This window comes from Labeo rohita, unplaced genomic scaffold (assembly GCF_022985175.1).
Source record: "Labeo rohita strain BAU-BD-2019 unplaced genomic scaffold, IGBB_LRoh.1.0 scaffold_73, whole genome shotgun sequence".
NCBI lineage: Eukaryota > Metazoa > Chordata > Actinopteri > Cypriniformes > Cyprinidae > Labeo > Labeo rohita.
The window spans coordinates 750399-770700 of record NW_026129667.1 but is presented as its reverse complement, the minus strand read 5'-3'; the positions used below and the strand labels follow the sequence as shown (position 1 = coordinate 770700).

The window sequence follows — 20302 nt, the reverse complement described above, 5'->3', positions numbered from 1 at the left end:
CATTCCAGTAATCTGAATCCTCATGACTCAATGGCTGAGCATCCCATTTACGCATTAACACAGTATTATTAATTATAATTCAGTAATACTATTAAATGTATTTGAGTGCACTGACTCTATCAATTAAGAACACTGAAGCAGAGTTCCTGACGGGTGGAATATTCACGTTGTCATTCACAGTGCTTATGCGGGTTGGGAAATCAATAGGCATGGATGGACTGTGTGAGTTTACCAAAAAGGACACTGAAGTAAACTGAGCTGAATAATGACACTATTGTCTTCTGCAGAGCTGCTTTACAGATTTGTTTCATAATTGACAAATTTTGCAACCTCAACACTGTTATTGAACTGAACTGAATCAACACTGAAATGACTCAAGATAAATAATGTCACTATTGTCTTCTGTGAAGCTGCTTATTATGAAATAAATGTTTTTCTCTACTTCACATAGGTCACAATTATTGGTACCTTTAGAAATTCTTATGAGTAAAATATCTCTGAAATATATTCCTATTTATATTTACATTTTTTTAGCACACCAGGGTGGAGCTAGGAGCATGAAACTGTCCAGCCATCACTTTAAATATGAAGAACACAAAGGACAATTTCCCTTAATCATCCATCACAAGGAGTAAAACCAAAGAACACAGTTCTGATGCGCAGAACAAGATTGTTGAGCTTCACAAAATAGAAAGTGGCTGTAAGAAAAGAGCTAAAGCAGTAAAAATCCCCATTTCCACCATCAGGGCATTAAGAAGTTCTAATCAACTAAAGATGTTACAAATCTGCCTAGAAGAGGACGTGTGTCTATATGGTGAGGAGGAGACTTTGCGTGGTCAAACACTCTCCAAGAATTACAGCTGGAGAATTGCAGAGATTAGTTGAGTCTTGGGGCCAGAAAGTCTAAAAAAAAATTCAAGTAGCCCCTACATCACCACATGTTGTTTAGGAGGGTTTCAAGAGAAATCCTGCTCGCTCATCCAAAAACAAACTCCAGCATATTTAGTTGTCAGATACGACTAGAACTTCAAACGGGACTGGCTTCTATGGTCAAATGAAACTAAAAAAAAAGAGCTTTTCAGCAAAAAACACTCAAAATGGATTTGTTGCAAACAAGGATAAAAAGTGCCCCATTCAAATAAACTGCTGAATCTTTAATGTTCTGGGCCTATTTTTCTGCCACAGATCGAAGACATTTTGTTTAGATACCTGGCATCATGGATTATATCAAATACTAAGAGATAAAAAAAAAAAAATCTAAATTTGATTGCCAATGTTAGAAATCTTATAATAGGCTGTGTTTAGATATTTCATCAGGACAAGGATCCAAAACAAACACAAAAATGTGTCACTGAGGATAAAATTAGCTTCATGGCCGTCCCAGTTCCCTGACCTTAACCCTTTAGAAAATGTGTGGGGTGAACTGAAGAGGAGAAGAACCAACATGGAACTGGGAATTTGATCTGGAGAGATTCTGTATGAGGGAATGGTCTCTGATCTCTTGTTAGGTGTTCTCCAAACTCACCAGGGTTTATAGGAGAAAATTCTGGGAAAAGGACTTTGCAATAATTGGTTGCCAATAATTGTGACCAATGTGAACTAGAGAAAAATATTTATTTCATAATGAGTTTAAGGTTCCAAAAAATATTAAGCAACACAACTGTTTCCAGCACTTATAATAAATCAGCATATTAGAATGATTTCTGAAGGACTTAAGACTGGAGTAACAGCTGATGAAAATTCAGCTTTGCATGACAGGAATAAATTATATTTTTAAGTTTATTAAAATAAAAAACATTATTTTATATTGTAATAACATTTTGCAGTATTATTGTTTTTTTTTTCTGTATTTTTGATCAAATAAATGCAGGCTTCATAAGCATAAGACCACACCAAGAATTACCACAATATTATTGATGAACAACTAGTGCTACTTTTTAATAATGTGACTATAAATTTAGGAATCTTTAAAAAACTTGAATAGGGCATTGAAAATCCTGTATTTGGTGATCAATATAATGAAATAGAACAGAATGGTTTTTGTACTGTACAAACTGTATTTTATTTCCCCATACCCTAAACCTACCACTCACACAAAACTTTCTGTATTTTTAGATTTTCAAAAAGCTTCACTCTGTATGATTTATAAGCTTGTTCCCTCATAGGGACCAAAAATCAACTGGTGTCACTATCGTTGTGACTGTGAGGACAGTTGGTCCCCATAATGTGGGAAATAAGAAGAGCACACACAGTCATAAATGGCACCATTTACAGAGAGAGAAAAAAAGTGTTAGCATTTAAAATATCTATTTTTGTAGTAAACTCCAAATATAGCTTACTCTAAAATGAATATGTTATAGAAAACACGTTGAACACGAACCATGGTTAAGAGGTCAATGTATTACGTAACAAACTGTGTTCATACAAAAGCAGTTCACGCATCTGTTCCACTGACTTGCATTGACACAGAAGGGCCACTGCTCTCATGAGGGGTTCCTCTGTGGGAGGAGCTCTCGAAGAGGGCGTGTCACAACATCCGGGCTTTTGTGACGCGCATGACAGCCGTTGTAAAACTCAAGACGACAGTAAATACCAAAGAGAAGCAGACGGTCCGTCAACAAATACATGTATCTGTCAGACACAGCAGAGGAGGTATTCGTGATTTAAAAGCTCGCAGGGGTCTATACATGTACGAACACGATGTCTCACCGTTATTAAATGGTAAGTGAATGTAATTAGTTTTTATTCGGTGTATGATAGCACTATGCTATCGCCTCAGCTTTAGGCCTCAGTCACCTGTTGTACCGATTCATTAATGATTTATCATCTTTAAAATGGTCACTATACAGTAGGAATAAGGTTTAAAGTTTTTTAAGGGCTTTATGTGGCAACACTTCTGCACTCTTCAGCAGTTTCATGTATGACTGAGTTAGCAGTGCGTGAATCAATTGGACACTACGATTGTGTTTCAAAACCTATAGAGATGCCTACCTAGACAGCACTTTTGGCCATTCTAGGAACTTGAAGCGTTTCTGACTATGTGCTGTCTAGGTAGGCAGTAACTAGCCTAGAGATTAATTAATATAACCTATTTTTTGTCACAACCTTTTTATTAAGTTTTTAATATTTGTGGTCTAGTGAGTTTTAGAAAGTCATATCTAGACCTACCACAAAAGGCATGCTGTTTTATCTAAATGCTGTTTTATAGACTTGAACTATCAACATCACTAAAAAAATAGTCAAATCTAATGAAGAATCGCATGTAAAAAAAAAAGAGCACAGTTCTTAATTATTATTATTATTTTTTTTTTTTTTAATGATCACACTGTAGCTGTTGCAAGTTTTAAGTATGCAGTTTAAGTTGTATTTATGTTTATAACAATGTTTCTGAGTTCCCTCCTGCATGTTTACTGATGCACTGACATTCTCTAGTGTGCAGGTGAAACATTGAAATCCAGACAGTTTCACTCTTCCACCCAGCAGTGTCTTCATCGCCTTGGCACTTAACATATGTTCTCACATGAAGAGGGGAGAGAAACCCGAGGGATACAGACAAATGCGACCCCAGACGTTCCCTGCGAGCAACTATGGCGGCAATAGCCAACAAATGCTGCAGGAGATCCGAGAGAGCTTGCGGAACCTCTCCCGGCCGCCAGATGCTTCCAAAACCGACGTGAGCGTTGGGAAGGGACAGCCGGATGATGCCAGACAACAAGGGCGCAGCAACAACCCCAGGAACCCTCACCATCACAGAGCACTGCAGGAGATCCGCAGATCACTCATGCCCTTTGCTAATGAAACTACCTCCAGTGGACACACTGCAGATATCAACAGACACATGCAGCAAGAGCTGCAGGATGCTGGCTTTGATGAGGTAATGGACCTTGCTATATTTGGTCGGAGCTGAACATATTGAGAGAAGTTTGTATACTCTTTCCCCCTAATGTGTCATATCAATCATATGTGTCGGGAATGTTCTGTACTGTCACTTTATAATTTTGCTTATTTGAGGAATGACAGAAATGGTATGTTGCCAGACCAGCTCTGGAAGAAGCAAGCTAAACTTGTCACTCAGATGCTCACTAACACTGTGGGTGTGATTAACACATTTAGTTTTCTTTCCCCTCGAATAAGATTAATTACTCTGCTCTGATTTTGGTCTCCTACTTTGGTTACACAGGCAGACAAATGGGCTAATTATTATGTCAACTTTCCAGGTTTATTTAATTTTATTATATAAATTGCTGAACTGAGAATGCTTTTGTAAAGGATAATGTGTATTCAGAAACCCAGTCAGGGTGATCAGGACTTAATGTGAAGCGACTGTCTGAACATTATCCCAATTTGTACATAGTTGCAACTTGCTTGCCAAATAACTAATAGTGGGAGGACATACAATATTGAGTGTGGACTGTTTTGTTTTGTGACATGAGCGTGTGCAGTGATATGAGGTGAGGTGAAACTAGCACAGCTATAACTGTAGGAAATCGATTGCCTGAGACAGCCGTCAATCATACAGTTTCCATTATGCACAAATATCACAGACCACAGAATGCCATTGACCAATCACTGGCAGGTGTTCCAGAAAGCCATAAAATGATAAAACAGTATCACACAAATGCAAATGAAATTTTCGTGAGCTTATGGTCTGTTAGCAGCTCTGCATGTTTTTAACCTTTTGCTTTTAATGAGTGCTAACATATTCTATTGATTCTACATATATTAATACATGCATGTGTGTATTTGTACAGGATATGGTGGTTCGTGCTCTGAAGCAGACGAACAGTCACAGTGTGGAGGCAGCCATAGAGTACATCAGTAGGATGAACTTCCAGGAGCCTGCCAGGGAGCAGATAACAGCCGCTGCAGCTCGACCTGTCAGCACGGCCATAAAACAAGCAGGTAGGTATACCACTAAGAGCCACTTCTATAATTTGATATATTCATTAATTTTGATAGCAACATAATATTTAGTTATGAATTACTGAAATTGTTTAGGGTAACAACAAGACATTATGGGGGTCAGACAATAATAGTTTTGTAGTTTGGTTGTTGTGTGGTGCATCTGACCCTATTCACACAGAGCCTTATCACACAGAGATGTCTTAAACATCTGGCTACTTGATTAGTCTTTTAAACAACCCAGATTTTTTTCTTCTTGCACTGCTTCTAGGTAGAAATATTAAATCTGTAGTAGGTATGTGTGAATGTGTGCAAATCTCCTTTGTCTTCAGAACAATTAGTTTTTTCTTTCTTTAGCCAATGATCTAATATTTTATTAAAATTGTTTGATCAAAAATGTGTCCGAAAAAAGATCATGACTGGTTTTCCTTGGTATCACATGGTAATGAAACGTTGAGTGCATTGTATTGTAGAATGAAGTACTCTGTGCGCTGTCACTTTGCCAACTTTAGTATGTTATTTTAGTATTCCAGGCATGCTAAAATTTAATAAATGCTATTCTGAACATAGCTGTTGAGTTCCAGAAGGGGGACTGAGAATACTGTGTTATCATTAACTCAGAACTAACTTAATTGCATCAGCATTAACATCAGCAGATATTTCTTGAAAAGAACAGTATGAAGCATAGTAATTATGTGACACAAAGAAATGTGCCAGAAGGTAAAAGGAGAATCTCTTCCTCTTTGCTAGTAGTTACAGCCCAAAATACACATGAAAGAACATCAGAAGGAATGTTGGAAGATACAGTTCAATAACAAGTTATTGAAATGCTGTAATATCTTGATCAGTGTTTCAGACTAGGGTAGATGTCAGTAAAACACGTCACATACTGTATTTACATTCGGTGTCCATAGCTTGTTAAAAAAAAAAAAACTGTGGTGATGGACATTTGCCTAAATATATGCCCTGTATTACATATTCATTACGTTTTTACTTAACCTGTTTCTGATGTCTTATTAATGTGTGTTTAAATAAATGTCATGAAAACAGGGTTCCAACAGGGTTTGGAAAAGAATGGAATTTTATTCAAGTATTTTCCAGGTCTGGAAAAGTATGGAAAAAAGAAAGCAGAGTATGGAAAAAATTGTGTTTCCAGACTTTTGTAGTTACTATGCAATAAAGAGACCTAAGGCCTTGAAATATGGCATTTTTCCCTAACGAAATCCAAATTTTAAACACTTTTTTAACAGTACCAGTCTTTTTTATAGACCCTTAAACTTCACAAATTTTTTGCCGTCAGCCCAGTTTGTGTCATGGTTTGTTCACTGCAACAGAGGATGTGTTAAATTGAACATTTAGGCCTTGATGTTAGAGGTACTACTATAAGAAAAGCCAGTTTCTGAGCAAGCGGATCTCTGTTAATTCATATGCATCCATGCTCACAGTTTATTCATAGTAAGATGGCAGTGATACACAAAAGGAAACAGGCTATATAAAACTTGAAACTGTAATGCGTAAGCATGCAAAAAAATTCCATGCGCATGTGAATAGTTTCTTGAGGGTACAAAAATATTTCTTATGTGCATGTAAAAGTCTGTATTTTGTGCCTTTTTATTATTATTATTATTATTATTATTATTATTATTATTATTTTAATTATTTGTTATTTTAGGGGCTCTGTATGTTGTCACTTCGACAAAATCAATAAAAAAATATCCAATATTTTATTTATATATATATATATATATATATATATATATATTCAATAAAAATATTTACAGTGTACCTACTATACTATACTTATGTATACCAAATATAAGCTGAAAATAATGCTCTTTGAACCATTTATATTAAATATGATCTGAAAAACTACTGAGAGGTTTGGAAATTTGAGTTTCATTTGATATGAAAATGTGTAGGAACCCTGTGAAAACAGTTTTATGACAGCCGCCTTTAAAATGAAACATAGTAATATCCTTAAATATAAATGCTGCTTGCTACAATTGAAATATTTGTATACAGCTTAGTATTCGAGTGTTGAATATTTGATCTAAAAAGGAAATTGCAATTGAATTTAATAATTTCGGCTTCTTAACTTTAACCTTTAATTTTACAGCAATGTACTCTGTTCCCTGTAAAGCTTAATTTGAGGGTTTTTTTCCCCTAAAGGGAATCTGAATAAACAGGTTTGTTAACAGGACTTGTAATATTCTGTTCAGGTTCCTGTTGTTGATGTATGGATGTTTCCACTTTAGGTCCATCCCAAATGCCATTGTTGCGGCGCCAAAGCTGGAAGGGTTCAAAGGAATCTCTGGCCCCACAGCGACACAGTGCTCTAATGACTGATGGCATGAATTACCGTCCCAGTAGCCCTGGACCTCAAAGCGACCTCTCGCGGCCTGCTACCTTTCCTCAAACTCTTGCTGCTGCAGCCAGCGGTCAACGAGTGAACCCCCCCCTTCCACGGCAGGTACGTAGCATCACTCCTCCTCCCTCCTCGTGGGACTCCAATCCCTCAACCAAGCGGTATTCTGGGAACTTGGATTACCTGGTGCCTCGGATCTCTCCTGTGCCTCAGGGGTCCCGACCCGACGGCTATATAAACCCTCCGTCTCAGGCGCAGCGAGGGATCAGTCCAGTGCCTGTGGGTCGGCAACCCATCATCATGCAAAACTCCGGGGGCAACAAGTTTACCTTTCCTCCATCCTGGCCTCAGAACGGCAACATACAAAGTGAGTATGTGGGCCTTAATAGCAGTGGCCGGCAGCCTCCACCACCTCCGTATCCCATGCACCAGACTAACAGACAGAGCCCCACAGCCCAGCAGATGCAATCCAGTGCTCTTGCAGCACCCTCAAATGGAGCCAACCTTCCCCCAAGCATGCTGGTGCCCAACCGCAATAGCCACAACCTTGATATGTACAACCTTGGGGTACTACCCCAGGTCAGACCTCCTGTGCAGCAACCTCAGACTTCCCCCGGCCACAGCACCAATCAGGACGTTCCTTCGTCATGGCCCCACAGCGTACCAGGACGCTCCAACTCGTTCACCAATGCCCAACCCAGTGGACGCCAGTGCTCATCAGTGCCCAGCTCTCAACCTTCTGGCACTACCGTCACCACCATTACACAGGCCCCCATTTTGCAGCCTGTAAAAAGTATGCGTGTGCAGAAGCCAGAGCTGCACACCGCAGTGGCCCCTTCACACCCACCTTGGATGCAGCAGCCACCTCCGCCCACTGCTTATCAAGAACCGTCTGCCCCCATGGTTGCTCCCGAAGTCCCTAGCTATCAAGGCCCACCCCCTCCTTATCCTAAACACCTGCTACAACAGCCGCCTCCACCAGGGTACGACCCCAACCCTGGCCTGAGACCTAGCAGCAAAGAGGAGGATGGCATGGACAACGACAATGACACTGACAGTACCTGCTCCAGCGAGCGTGCTGAGGGCTCTGAGGAACGTGAGAAGAAACAGATCACGACATCTCCCGTGCCCGTGCGGCGTTGGAAACGCGACGAGGAGCGCAAGGGGGAAAGCAGAGTTCCTATGTACTCCCCGCAGGCTTTTAAGTTCTTTATGGAACAGCATGTGGAGAACATCCTGAAGAATCACCAGCAGAGGATTCGAAGGAAGAAGCAGTTGGAGAGCGAGATGCAGCGGGTTAGCATGCATTTCTTCACTGACACTTCCTCTCACAATATTCTGTGCTCCTCTGCTTAGCTGTTTCTGTTGACTTTTAACTTTTCCCAACTTTCTTCCATTTATTCTTTTCTGCTCTTTTATTCTCCATTCTCTTGTCTGTCTTTCATATCTTTCAGTCTGTGGATCTCCTCCGTAAGCCTACTTTCTTTTCTTTGAGTGATCAACTGGTTTTCATAGTTTAAAGGTTTCTTCTGGAGTAGACTTCACTCAGAAGTGGTAAAGTAAGACCCTGTCAGCTGGACAGCATGTGTATGTTCCTCGAATATTCTAATGAGCTCTGTTCTAAAGCCTATTGAGCTGCCTACCTAAACAACATTTTAAGGCATCATAGGTGTATTTATGTTGCAAAGGCTGTCATGACATACTGCAAAATACCTCTTTGGCTAAAAGGTGTCTGTGGCAGAGAATGCAGTTCCAGAATGCAGTGTGATGACTTTGAGTTAGATTATTAATTCAGTACATTTTAATCTAATAATTATGCATGTTCTGTTTTTTTTTTTTTTTAATGCTAATCAGAATGTTGTGTTGTTAGGTTAGCAGCACGGCTTCTCTGCCCATTACGTAATGAGTGCAATTTGTACGATGAACAGAATTGACCATATGCATGGAGTGTTCTTTAGAACTTCCGCATAATGATAAGCCAGCTTGTAAACTTCCGGTGAAGCTCCTTTTATGTGTGCTATATATAGGTGGAGACTCTTGAGACTCCTCACCTGCCTCATTCTTATCAGAAACTGAGAAAAATAATAATTGCAACATCGTAAATAATTAACAACATATAATTTAAATGCTGAGCCTGGTAATCCCAGGAGAGTACATAGACACTTAGTTGTACATTTAAATGCTGACAGCTAAAACTATCATAACTGTTTAGGCTTACGTTAGCTAGCTAGCGATGCTTCTCTTCAACGACATCTTAATAGTATTCTTGATAATCAATAACTTACCTTTTCTTGCCTAGTCTTGCTTTCTTTGATTTATTATAAAATTACTAGTATAATAAATTTTAGTACTTTTACCGCACTGAACTATATAGTATAGCAAGTGCAGAAAGTCATTAAAATAAGGCACAAACAGCCTATAATAGTGAATTATTTAAATAATTTTATATAGTTCACTACAAATTTAAATAAGTTAAATATTAATGTATAAGAATTAAATAATGCATTCAATATGAATTAAATTGAAATGTTTTAGATTTCATTTAATATCTACAATATCTTGAACTGTAAAAGCTACAAAATAGCCTATATTCAACCAACACAAACTTGTTACTCTGAATTTAGTCTGAATCATTTAATGCACAACTCTATTTTTGACATCGGCTTGTCAGATGTTCCGTACAGTTATTACTTTCAATCATAGCAATGACTCGCGCATATTTAGCGGATTTACTCACTTAAGTTTTTACACTCGCGTTTGTCATTCTTGAAACGGTATACATGGATGTTTGGTCCTCTTAGACAAACAAAACTTTTTTTTATGTATTGTGAATGAATTATGTATAGAAAACAAGCAAAGGACACTCCTATTACGATACAGTACAGTTAACCGGAAATACTGAGCTGGCTTGTCTAAAACAAGGAAGAAATATGGTCAATTGACACCTACAGAGAGCATTTCAGATTGGTCGCTTATGAAGTCCTGTGATGTTTGAGAAAGCTAACTATCTAGACAGTATACTGCAAAGCAACTTACTAGGTTTTAGAACGGAGCTACAATCTTAAGGGTTTCATGCAGCTCTGACAACTTCTCATCTATGCCTGTGTGGGATATATCCTCTCTTTTCACATTTTCTGTGCTGATTGTTGTGTGTGGGGTAGTGATGTGTAAGAATGGAGCGAAGTACTACACTTTTACTGGTAGCTAAGTATTAGTTTTGACAAAAAATGAACATAATTTAACATGATAACCTAAATTTTAAATATTCTGTGGGTGAGTATTTCATGCAAACCCCCCTCACACCTTACATTTTATTGTTGTTACTGTGATTAAGGTCCAGTGCTGTCTGGCTACTTGGCTACTGGCTACTTAGGGTTATGGTCATACCGTTGCAGTAAAATACAGCCCGATTTCAGTGAGCAAGATTTCAGGTTAAGGTTGTGCCAGAGAAGATGTAACAAGATGTAACTTAATACTGATCATTTTAAATCACTGTAGGAAACCCTGTGCATTGCATGCATTGCTGTTTTTCAGTGCTGAATGCTGCCTGCCAAAGTTGTGAATATTACATGATTGAATAGTGTGTATGTTAATTTAATCTGTGTCTTTGTGTGTTGTGTGAGTGAGTTTGCTTGCACTTATATCTAAGTATCTGTTTTGTGAGGGTTGGTATTTCAACATGTGTTGTGTGTTCAGGTGGGACTTTCAAGTGATGCACAGGAGCAGATGCGCATGATGCTGTGCCAGAAAGAATCCAACTACATCCGCCTCAAGCGTGCCAAAATGGACAAATCCATGTTCGAGAAGATCAAGACTTTGGGAATCGGGGCGTTTGGAGAAGTGTGTTTGGCTCGGAAAGTGGACACTGGTGCGCTGTATGCCATGAAGACCCTCCGTAAAAAAGATGTCCTGTTAAGGAACCAGGTGGCTCATGTGAAAGCTGAGCGGGATATTCTCGCTGAGGCTGATAACGAGTGGGTCGTCCGGTTGTACTACTCTTTTCAGGATAAAGATAACTTGTATTTTGTCATGGACTACATCCCTGGTGGGGACATGATGAGTCTCTTGATCAGAATGGGCATTTTTCAAGAGGACTTGGCTCAGTTTTACATCGCTGAGCTCACATGTGCTGTGGAAAGCGTGCACAAAATGGGTTTCATCCATCGAGACATCAAACCTGACAACATCCTAATTGATCGTGATGGACACATCAAACTGACAGACTTTGGCCTGTGCACTGGCTTCCGATGGACTCACGACTCCAAATACTACCAAAGCGGTGAGCCTAACGACTCAAAGACCAAAACATATTTTTGAAAAATTGACCTGATTGTTTTGTGCTATTAAAGCCAAATAGCTACTTTCCAGTAGTTAATGCAGTAAGTTAAACGCATTATATGAAGTTTACAAATATATTAAAATAGCAAAAAATTTAAGATTTGAAAAAAGAAATGTCACCACTGAGATGTAAGAGGAAACTCCATGTCCTGGTCAAAAAGCTTCTTCAAAAGTGAGTTGCGGTGGGGAATAGTTGTCTACAAACCACTGCAAAATCACATTCAGGTCTGACTCCATTCTAACCAAATTGTCTCTTTTCACTATCACATAGTGACTATGTTAATATTTATGGATCCTGAATGTATTGTTGAATAAAACATATTGGAGAATTGATAAAGGACTTTAGTTCACATAGTCTAAGGTGTTGAACTTCCTGTATCTGTGTCTTGTCAGGTGATCATGTGCGTCAGGACAGTATGGACTTCAGTAAGGAGTGGGAGGATAGTGCTAACTGTCGCTGTGGAGACCGACTAAAGCCACTGGAGCGGAGAGCCGCTAGACAACATCAGCGCTGCTTGGCACACTCGTTGGTGGGCACTCCCAATTACATCGCACCTGAGGTTTTGCTGCGCACAGGTATGGCCTACACGTGTCAGCGGGTACTAATACCTACTAATTCATTCAAATACTTTTCATATAGTTACATATTTTTTTAAAATAATAAAAATACACATTTCATGTAAGGAATAGTACATGAAACACATAAATGACTTTCTGTCTTCAGTATAACTCAGAACGAGAAGTTTGCGAGTCATCATGGTCATTGCATCTTGGTTTTCATAGGTCGAAAAGTAAACAAATGAGTATTTCTGGGCTATTCATCTCTAGTCAGAAAATAAAAGACAATATCAAACAACAAAATGATCTCTGATATGAGCACTGTGAGCTCTGAACAAATTCCAGTTTATATACTTTATATACTTCGGCAGGAAGAATGAAGTCATAGTTATACTTCAGCCCATTCTTTTTATATTTTATATTTGGTCTTATGATTATTGTGATAATGTGTTCTATCAGTGCTGTTATTTGTGTAGATATACTTACTTTGGTGAAGATGTAATATGTGTATCTAAACAGTGCTGATTCGTGTTTGGATGACTAGAGTAGATGTGTCAAGATAAAGCTTAAACACACTTTTCCAGATGTGGACTGTGATGTACTCATAAGTAAATTAAAATGTACCATAGTGTTTTGTGCAGAAACCACTCTCATGTTCACTTTTGCACTTAGATTTGCAGTTGGATGAAAATCAGTTGCATTATTTTAAATTCCTGTGATCAGATCCAGTAACTGATTTAATTGCTTACATACACTTAAAACAGGAATTCTGTTCATTTTTGCTAAAGGCTTGCTATACAGACTGTTTCATTGATTTATAATAGTGGTGCCCATACTATTGTTATGATTTATCAAGTTTTGAACTAGTTTCCGAGTCACGTTGTTCATTTGAGATCTCATGACCCTTTAAAGTGATATGATTTGTTTCATCTGTTTGTTTACTTTTTTTTTTTAAATCCTAGGTTACACGCAGCTCTGTGATTGGTGGAGTGTGGGTGTTATCCTTTATGAGATGGTAGTCGGTCAGCCTCCTTTTCTGGCAACGACTCCTCTTGAGACCCAAATGAAGGTGAGAATATATGTCGGTGGATATGTGTTTGGTAGGGATGAACGATGTTACCGGACCCATGTCAGAATCGCCGATAATGGCTTTAAATGTAAATATCGGCATCAGCGCGATATGAAAAATTATGCCAATATGTCTTGCAGATCAGAGGAATAAGTTAACTCACATGCTTAGTGGGTGCTAGTGTTTAGATGACGTAAGCAGTGTGGCTCATTCTTGAAGCTAAATTTTGCCTGAATGGTGTTTAGATTCACTGTTTTGGATCACTGCATTTAAACTGAGAATGCATGTACAGAATGATGCGTTCGGTGTGCAGTAAACAGTATTAGCACATGCAGTGGCAGCAGCAGCAGCCTGCCCCGGACCCTAATGCTGGTAAGGAGTTTTAAAAGAGAAGTCCACTTCCAGAACAACAATTCACAAATAATTTACTCACCCCCTTGTCATCCAAGATGTTCATGTTTTTCTGTCTTCAGTCTTGAAGAAATAATGGTTTTTAAGGAAACATTTCAGGATTTTTCTCCATATAATGGACTTCATTGTAGTTTAAATGCAGCTTCAAAGGGCTCTAAACAATCACAGCCAAGGAAGAAGGGTCTTATCTAGCGAAACTTTTCAGAAAATACATTTTTTTTGTATACTTTTTAAGCACAAAAGCTCGTATAGCACAGGTTCTTGGATGCGTGTTCATGTACTATTGAATCATGTTGAAAGGTCACGTGGAGCATAGGCGGAACTACAGAAAGAAGCGAACGTGCAAAGACTAAGAAAGTGCAAGTAAGTTTGTAAACGCTGTTTGCAAACAAACAGGTACAACAGTGTCCTCCTCTCAAGTTGTAGGAGAAAATAAGATGTAGTTTTTCGCTATACTCAGTACACAGATGATGAACACTTGTGATTCGTAGTAGTGATGGGAAATTCGGATGATTTTACCGACTCTGACCTTTGAGTCTCGTTCAGCAAAATAAACAATTATTTTTTTGGGTCATTTCATTCATTTTAGCAAAATATAAAACAAGACAAAACTGTAATGCTATAAGAAACGGAAAAGATTAATTCATTGTTTACCTGGGTCTTTAGTCTCACCTCACCTCTTATCTGACAAGTTTTCGGGTTCGAGTTGTTCGTTAATCAAGTGACAGCCCCATAAGATGAACGAACGAATCGAAAAACCAGAAGACTCGAAAAACCTGAAGACTCGAAACAGGTGAACTAATTCCAGTACAGAACCTAATAGGATGTTGCGCATGCACGACTGAACGAATCACTCCCCGAGGCGACTCGTTCTTCTGGAGTCACATCGAAGATTCGTTCAAAATGAAAGAATTGTTTAAGAACGACATCACTTAATTCGTAGCATCGTGAACACGCATCCCAGAGCCTGTGCTACATGAGCTTTTGTGTTTAAAAAGTATACAAATTTTTATTTTTCGAAAAAAATGACACATCGTTTCACTAAATAACACCCTTTTTCCTCAGCTGGGATCATTTAGAGCCCTTTGAAGCTGCATTTAAACTACATTTTGGTAGTTTAAAATCGGGACACCAGTGAAGTCCATTATATGGAGAAAAATCCTGAAATGTTTTCCTCAAAAAACAATTTCTTTATGACTTAAGACAGAAAGACATGAACATCTTGGATGACAAGGGGGTGAGTAAATTATTTGTGAAGTGGAGCTCTCCTTTAATTCCATAGGGGGCACTGTTGGCCTACTTCTAATAAAATGAAAGTAAAATACACAATAATATTTAGACTGTGCTTCCGATTAAATAAAGCAGTAATTGATGTCATTAAATTAGGAGTATGTTTTTATTTAAAGGTCAGAAGCTATAGCTTACATCAGGGATGGGCAGCTTCGGGCCTGGAGGGCCACTGTCCTGCAGAGTTTAATTCCAGCCCTAATCAATCACATTTGAACAAGCTAATCAATGTCTGCAAGATCACTTGAAAGCTACAGGCAGGTGTGTTTGATTAAGGTTGAAGCTAAACTCAGGGGCCCTCCAGAGGACTCAGAGGACAGGGGCCCTCCAGAACCGAAGTTGTCCATCTCTGGCTTACATGAGTAAGAAAAAACATGACACTTGTAAATTATTTTATATATATAATACATACATACATACATACGTATATTTATTTATTTATGTATATATGTGTGTGTGTGTGTGTGTGTGTGTGTATATGTGTATTTATTTTAATAACATTTTTATATTTACTGATTTATTCATTTATGTGTGTTATGTTCATTCTATACAAATTATGAGCTCTAAAAGTTTTTCAGAATTTTTAGAACTTTTTTGCTTTAGTCCAGGGGTACCCAACCCTGTTCCTGGAGATCGACCTTCCTGCAGAGTTTAGTTCCAACCCTAATCAAACACACCTGTCTGTAATTATCAAGTGCTCCTTCAGATCCTAATTAGCTGGTTCATGAGAAATGAACTTGAAATAAAAATGATAAGGTAAAAGAACTTATTGTTTATATAATTATATAATTACCAAAATTAAAATAATTTGCTTGTAATTTCCACACAGGAGAGACTTGGTGTTGTTTCCAAACAAAAGGAAACATATCGGCTATTGGCCAAGATGAGTTGAAAAATATCAGCAAAAATCCAATATTGTGCATCCCTAATGTTTGAGCTTATGTTGTAACACATATGCAGCGTTAACAAGTAGAGTTCACACTGTAAACAAGTAAATCAACAGATGCTACAGTGGATAGTTTGGAATGCTAAATCTTAAATGCTGATTGATCACTATAGTGTTCCAGCTGTGCTAAAATACACTGGTTAATTTCTCACCAAGATTGTTTTTATGCTTTAATCAGCTGTGTGTTTGCATGGGTGCACACAGAGTTAATTCATCTTGCTGTGCATTTGTGTCCATCACAGGTGATAAACTGGCAGACGTCTCTACACATCCCCTTCCAGGCCAAGCTGAGTCCAGAAGCTACCGACCTGATCCTGAAGCTCTGCCGTGGCCCAGAAGACCGGCTCGGGAAAAATGGAGCTGATGAGATTAAAGCCCATCCATTCTTCAAAAGCATCGACTTCTCCACAGATCTGCGGCAGCAGCACCATGCACCTTACATCCCCAAAATTACACACTGCACTGACACCTCCAACTTTGACCCCGTTGACCCTGACAAACTCTGGAGCGACGATGCTGACGGCAACCACAATGACACGCTCAACCGCTGGTTCAAGAACGGTAAGCACCCGGAGCACGCCTTCTACGAGTTCACCTTCCGCCGCTTCTTCGACGATAACGGCCACCCGTACAGCTATCCCAAGCCCATCGAGTGCGAGGATTATGATGGGGAGGACGACGAGCCGGTCAACCCGTCGAAGGGGTTGGGGCCAGAACAGGGGCGGGATTTAGTGTATGTTTAGTGTGAATGCCTGTGGGGTGGAAACTAACCCGGAAATCAAAAGAAACCAACCAGAAATTATATTTTGCATGAGCATAGGCAAGCCTGTAATGTAGTACCATATCAGCATTTTCATGACAAGCTCCTTTCAAACCTCAATTTCTCATTACTGTAATGTAAACAAATATTTTACATAATAATTAATAATTATGCATTGTGATAGTATTTGCGTTCGCTGCCTTTATGCTGATGTGAAGAAATAGTGCATGACTTTGCACTATAGTTATTTGTAATTAGATGTATTGCAGTAATGCAAAATGCCATTTAAAACTATGAACATGACAAATTCAAAAGTGCAACATTTGGATGTAACAGGGATGTGTTTAATTCATATGAGCATGGCAACAATTTTAAAATGGTTATCCAAAATATCATTTCTTTATTCTTTTGATTTTTGGGTAACATCGGGGCATATTTTCATGAGACGGACCTGTGTAGGCTGAGAGTGTGTGAGGTGTTTTTATATGTTCGTGTGTATGTTTTCTCTCTTCCATCTCTGGTGGTGACTGGTTGAGTCTGCCTTGACACTTTGTGCTGTATTTATTATTTTTCGTTCAGGACGCACTTGTCTGGTGCCTTTTAAACAACCGAGAATCTAATGATGCAGTGGATCTCTGTATTTTTACTCCTCTTTAATTTATTTAAAGACTTTTTTAATGGTAGCTGAAACGAGTTGAGTATTTTCTTCCTGAAATGATGTCTTTATTTATGATTGTGTGGATTTGTTTCTCATTCTGAGCGGCACAGGGCACTAGACTGCACAGGGACTTTGATTTTATACTTTCTTCCACCAAAACTATGAGGGAGATCATCATGTACGCTGACCGTTCGTTATACAACTTCCCAAGAAAAAACATTGTAAATGGTTGCTCTGTGTATTTTTTTTATTTATACACACAAAAATTGTATATATTTTAAGTTATGCAGTGTAAATTTGTACTCTAATCCCTGTTCTTAGTCCTAAAGGTTTAGGAAAGGAATCATGGGCTTGTTCTACAGGATGTGATGTCAAAACACATTCTACATTACATATCACTACAGATCCTGAGCGAAACACATTTGAGATCCCTTGCTCTGGTTTCTCTCCTTGTTAGGAAGAGGTCTTGCTGTGTCACTACCAAAGCCTTCTGTTTTTCTGCAAGAACGATCTCCTGGTGTCATTGTTTTGTTATTTTATTTTTCTGAAATCTCTCTAATATCCTGTGCATCTCATAATGTAATAAGGAACTCCTTTTCTTTGATTAAACTGGTGGTCTTATTCCCAGGAAAAACATCTGTATCTACTTTGAGTGTAAATTTGGCTTGAATGGGAGAAAGGATGGGGTGGTGATAAATAAAAGGTCTTAAGCACAAACCACATACTTCAGCGTCTAGTGTTTGTGTTGCAAATTATGGTGAGATCATATAAGCAGGTTCTTTATTAATGCAGGACACATTAGCAAATATATTTGTTATTGTTAAAGCTACTATGTACAATTGTTTACGGTCACCTGCCATAATATGTGACCCACCAGTCATAAGTAGCACGGGTGCATTTGTTGCAATAGCCAACAATACATTGTATGGGTCAAAATTCATTAGGATATTAAGTAAAGATCATGTTCCATGAAGCTATTTTGTCAATTTCCTACTGTAAATATATCAAACTTAGATTTCGATTAGTAATATGCATTACTAAGAACTTCATTTAGACAACTTTAAAGCTGATTTTTTCAATTTTTTTGCACCCTCAGATTCCAGATTTTCAAATAGTTGTATCTTGGCTAAATATTGTCCTATCCTAACAAACCTTACATCAGTGGAAAGGATATTTATTTGATGATGATGTATAGATCAAATATAGTCTAATATAATACCTAAGTAGTCCTTCAGACATCCAAAAACTGACAAATGTACCACTTAGTAATTTATAAATAAAGGGGTAAACTGGATGCCAGGATTAACTAGATGGTTTTACCATTATACTTCAGCATATATGCTCTTAAAAATAAAGGTGCTTTAAAAGATTCTTCACAGTGATGCCATAGAAGAACCATTTTTGGTTCCACAAAAAAACATTCAGTCAAAGGTTCTTTAAAGAACCATCTCTTTCTTACCTTTTTATAATCTGAAGAACCTTCTTTTGCCACAAAGAACCTTTTGTGAAACAGGAAGTTTCTTCAGATTTTTTTTGGAACCATTTAGACAAAAAAGGTACTTCTATGGAATCGTGAAGTAGCTTTATTTTTAAGAGTGTATCATGCTTCTCAAATTCATGTGGACCATTTTAAATTGTGTGGACCAAATTTATATTGTGTATTAGGGTGTTGCAAAGAACATGCATGTATGTAAAAAACAAGCAAACATGGTACTGATATATTATAGAATATATTCAATTACCATATGGAATTTACACTGTAGATTTCAAGAAGCATAAATCTTATGATACTCTGGTACATGTCCAAAAAATAATGTTTTTTTGTTGTTATTGTTGTTTTTTGCCATGGTGCTGTTGGTACCTTGTACCAAAGTGCTGTGTGCTGTTTCGTGTTAATATTTTGTGTGTAGAAAATACCTTTACATTAGGCTTTCACAAGATACAAATGGTAATATTTATAAAAATCTTGTGAATGACAGGATATATGCGAGAATAGGCACTATAGTGCCTAGAATGCCTATGCATAAATCCAGCCCTGTTTTTGAAGACAAATTGCTAGAGCATGTCTGCATTCCTGCACACTGCCATTTGTTTAGGACTTTCCATCTTCTGCTGAACACAAATTAAGATTTTAGAAGAGTATTATAGCGGTCAGACTTTGATGGTCCAAAACACTTAACATATTTATCAGAATATCTCTATAGGGTCAGTACACCCTTTTCATCAGAAAAAGTGACTTTACATATAGTAAGTTGGACAGCTGAACCAAAAACCCATGAATTAATAATCAGCAGTGTGAATCATCTGTTGACCAAATGTTAGTTTTCTTATTTGTTTCCTTGTGAAGCAATATGGGGCTACATAATATGATGGCAAGCATCAGTGATTACACTGCTGATTGTTTTATGATATAATTTAAAAAGTCATTTTGCACAGTCATATCAATCCTTTCCTTATTGTAGACAGGACACTGAGCTGAAAACTCATTTTAATGTTGTTCCTCAATACCAGCAACATGACTGAACTGAACGTCCCTGATCATCTGTGTCATACTGTGTGTTTTCACAGTAAAAATGTACAGTACGTGGAAAAAAATATGTTGTTTATTTTGTGTTTGTGGAAATACGTAAGAATTTACACAGTATTATTCTAATGGAAATCAGTCAAACCTTCAGATTTGCGTGTGAAGATGGTAGACTGAGTATACAAACATTCAAAGAATTTACATGTATAAAGGGACGTGTATGTGACTCCTGCATGCTTGAGAAAATCTGTATAATATATATATATATATATATATATATATATATATAAAGCTTAAACCACTAATGTGCACTAATAAAATGTGTACCGGTCCAGAAAATGTTTTTTGAGATGTAATGTAGAATGTGAGTGTAAGGAGAACCTATCATATGTTACATCAGTTCAAATCAAATCTTTTTCCACATTTAATGTAGTATTAAAACCAACAAAATTTTATTATATACAATATAATATAACAGTCAATG

The 20302-nt window shown here is 37.9% G+C and overlaps 1 protein-coding gene across 4 annotated transcripts; it reads left to right on the top strand.

The window, feature by feature from the left end:
- The first annotated feature begins 2570 nt into the window (after positions 1 to 2570).
- On the top strand, positions 2571 to 18014 carry lats1 (large tumor suppressor kinase 1). Of its 4 annotated transcripts, none has more exons than XM_051104495.1 (8): positions 2571 to 2721; positions 3440 to 3874; positions 4752 to 4902; positions 7158 to 8563; positions 10964 to 11546; positions 11999 to 12181; positions 13126 to 13232; positions 16119 to 18014. In XM_051104495.1, exons 2-8 carry the CDS (start codon positions 3521 to 3523, stop codon positions 16617 to 16619), a joined length of 3285 nt encoding a protein of 1094 aa, XP_050960452.1. In that variant the 5' UTR covers positions 2571 to 2721; positions 3440 to 3520; the 3' UTR covers positions 16620 to 18014. The 4 variants fall into 4 exon arrangements, with proteins under 4 accessions (XP_050960452.1, XP_050960451.1, XP_050960453.1 ...); XM_051104494.1 differs by having other exon boundaries at positions 3433 to 3874; XM_051104496.1 differs by lacking the exons at positions 11999 to 12181; positions 13126 to 13232; positions 16119 to 18014 and adding an exon at positions 8722 to 8826 and having other exon boundaries at positions 3433 to 3874; positions 10964 to 11098.
- Positions 18015 to 20302: the final 2288 nt, after the last annotated feature.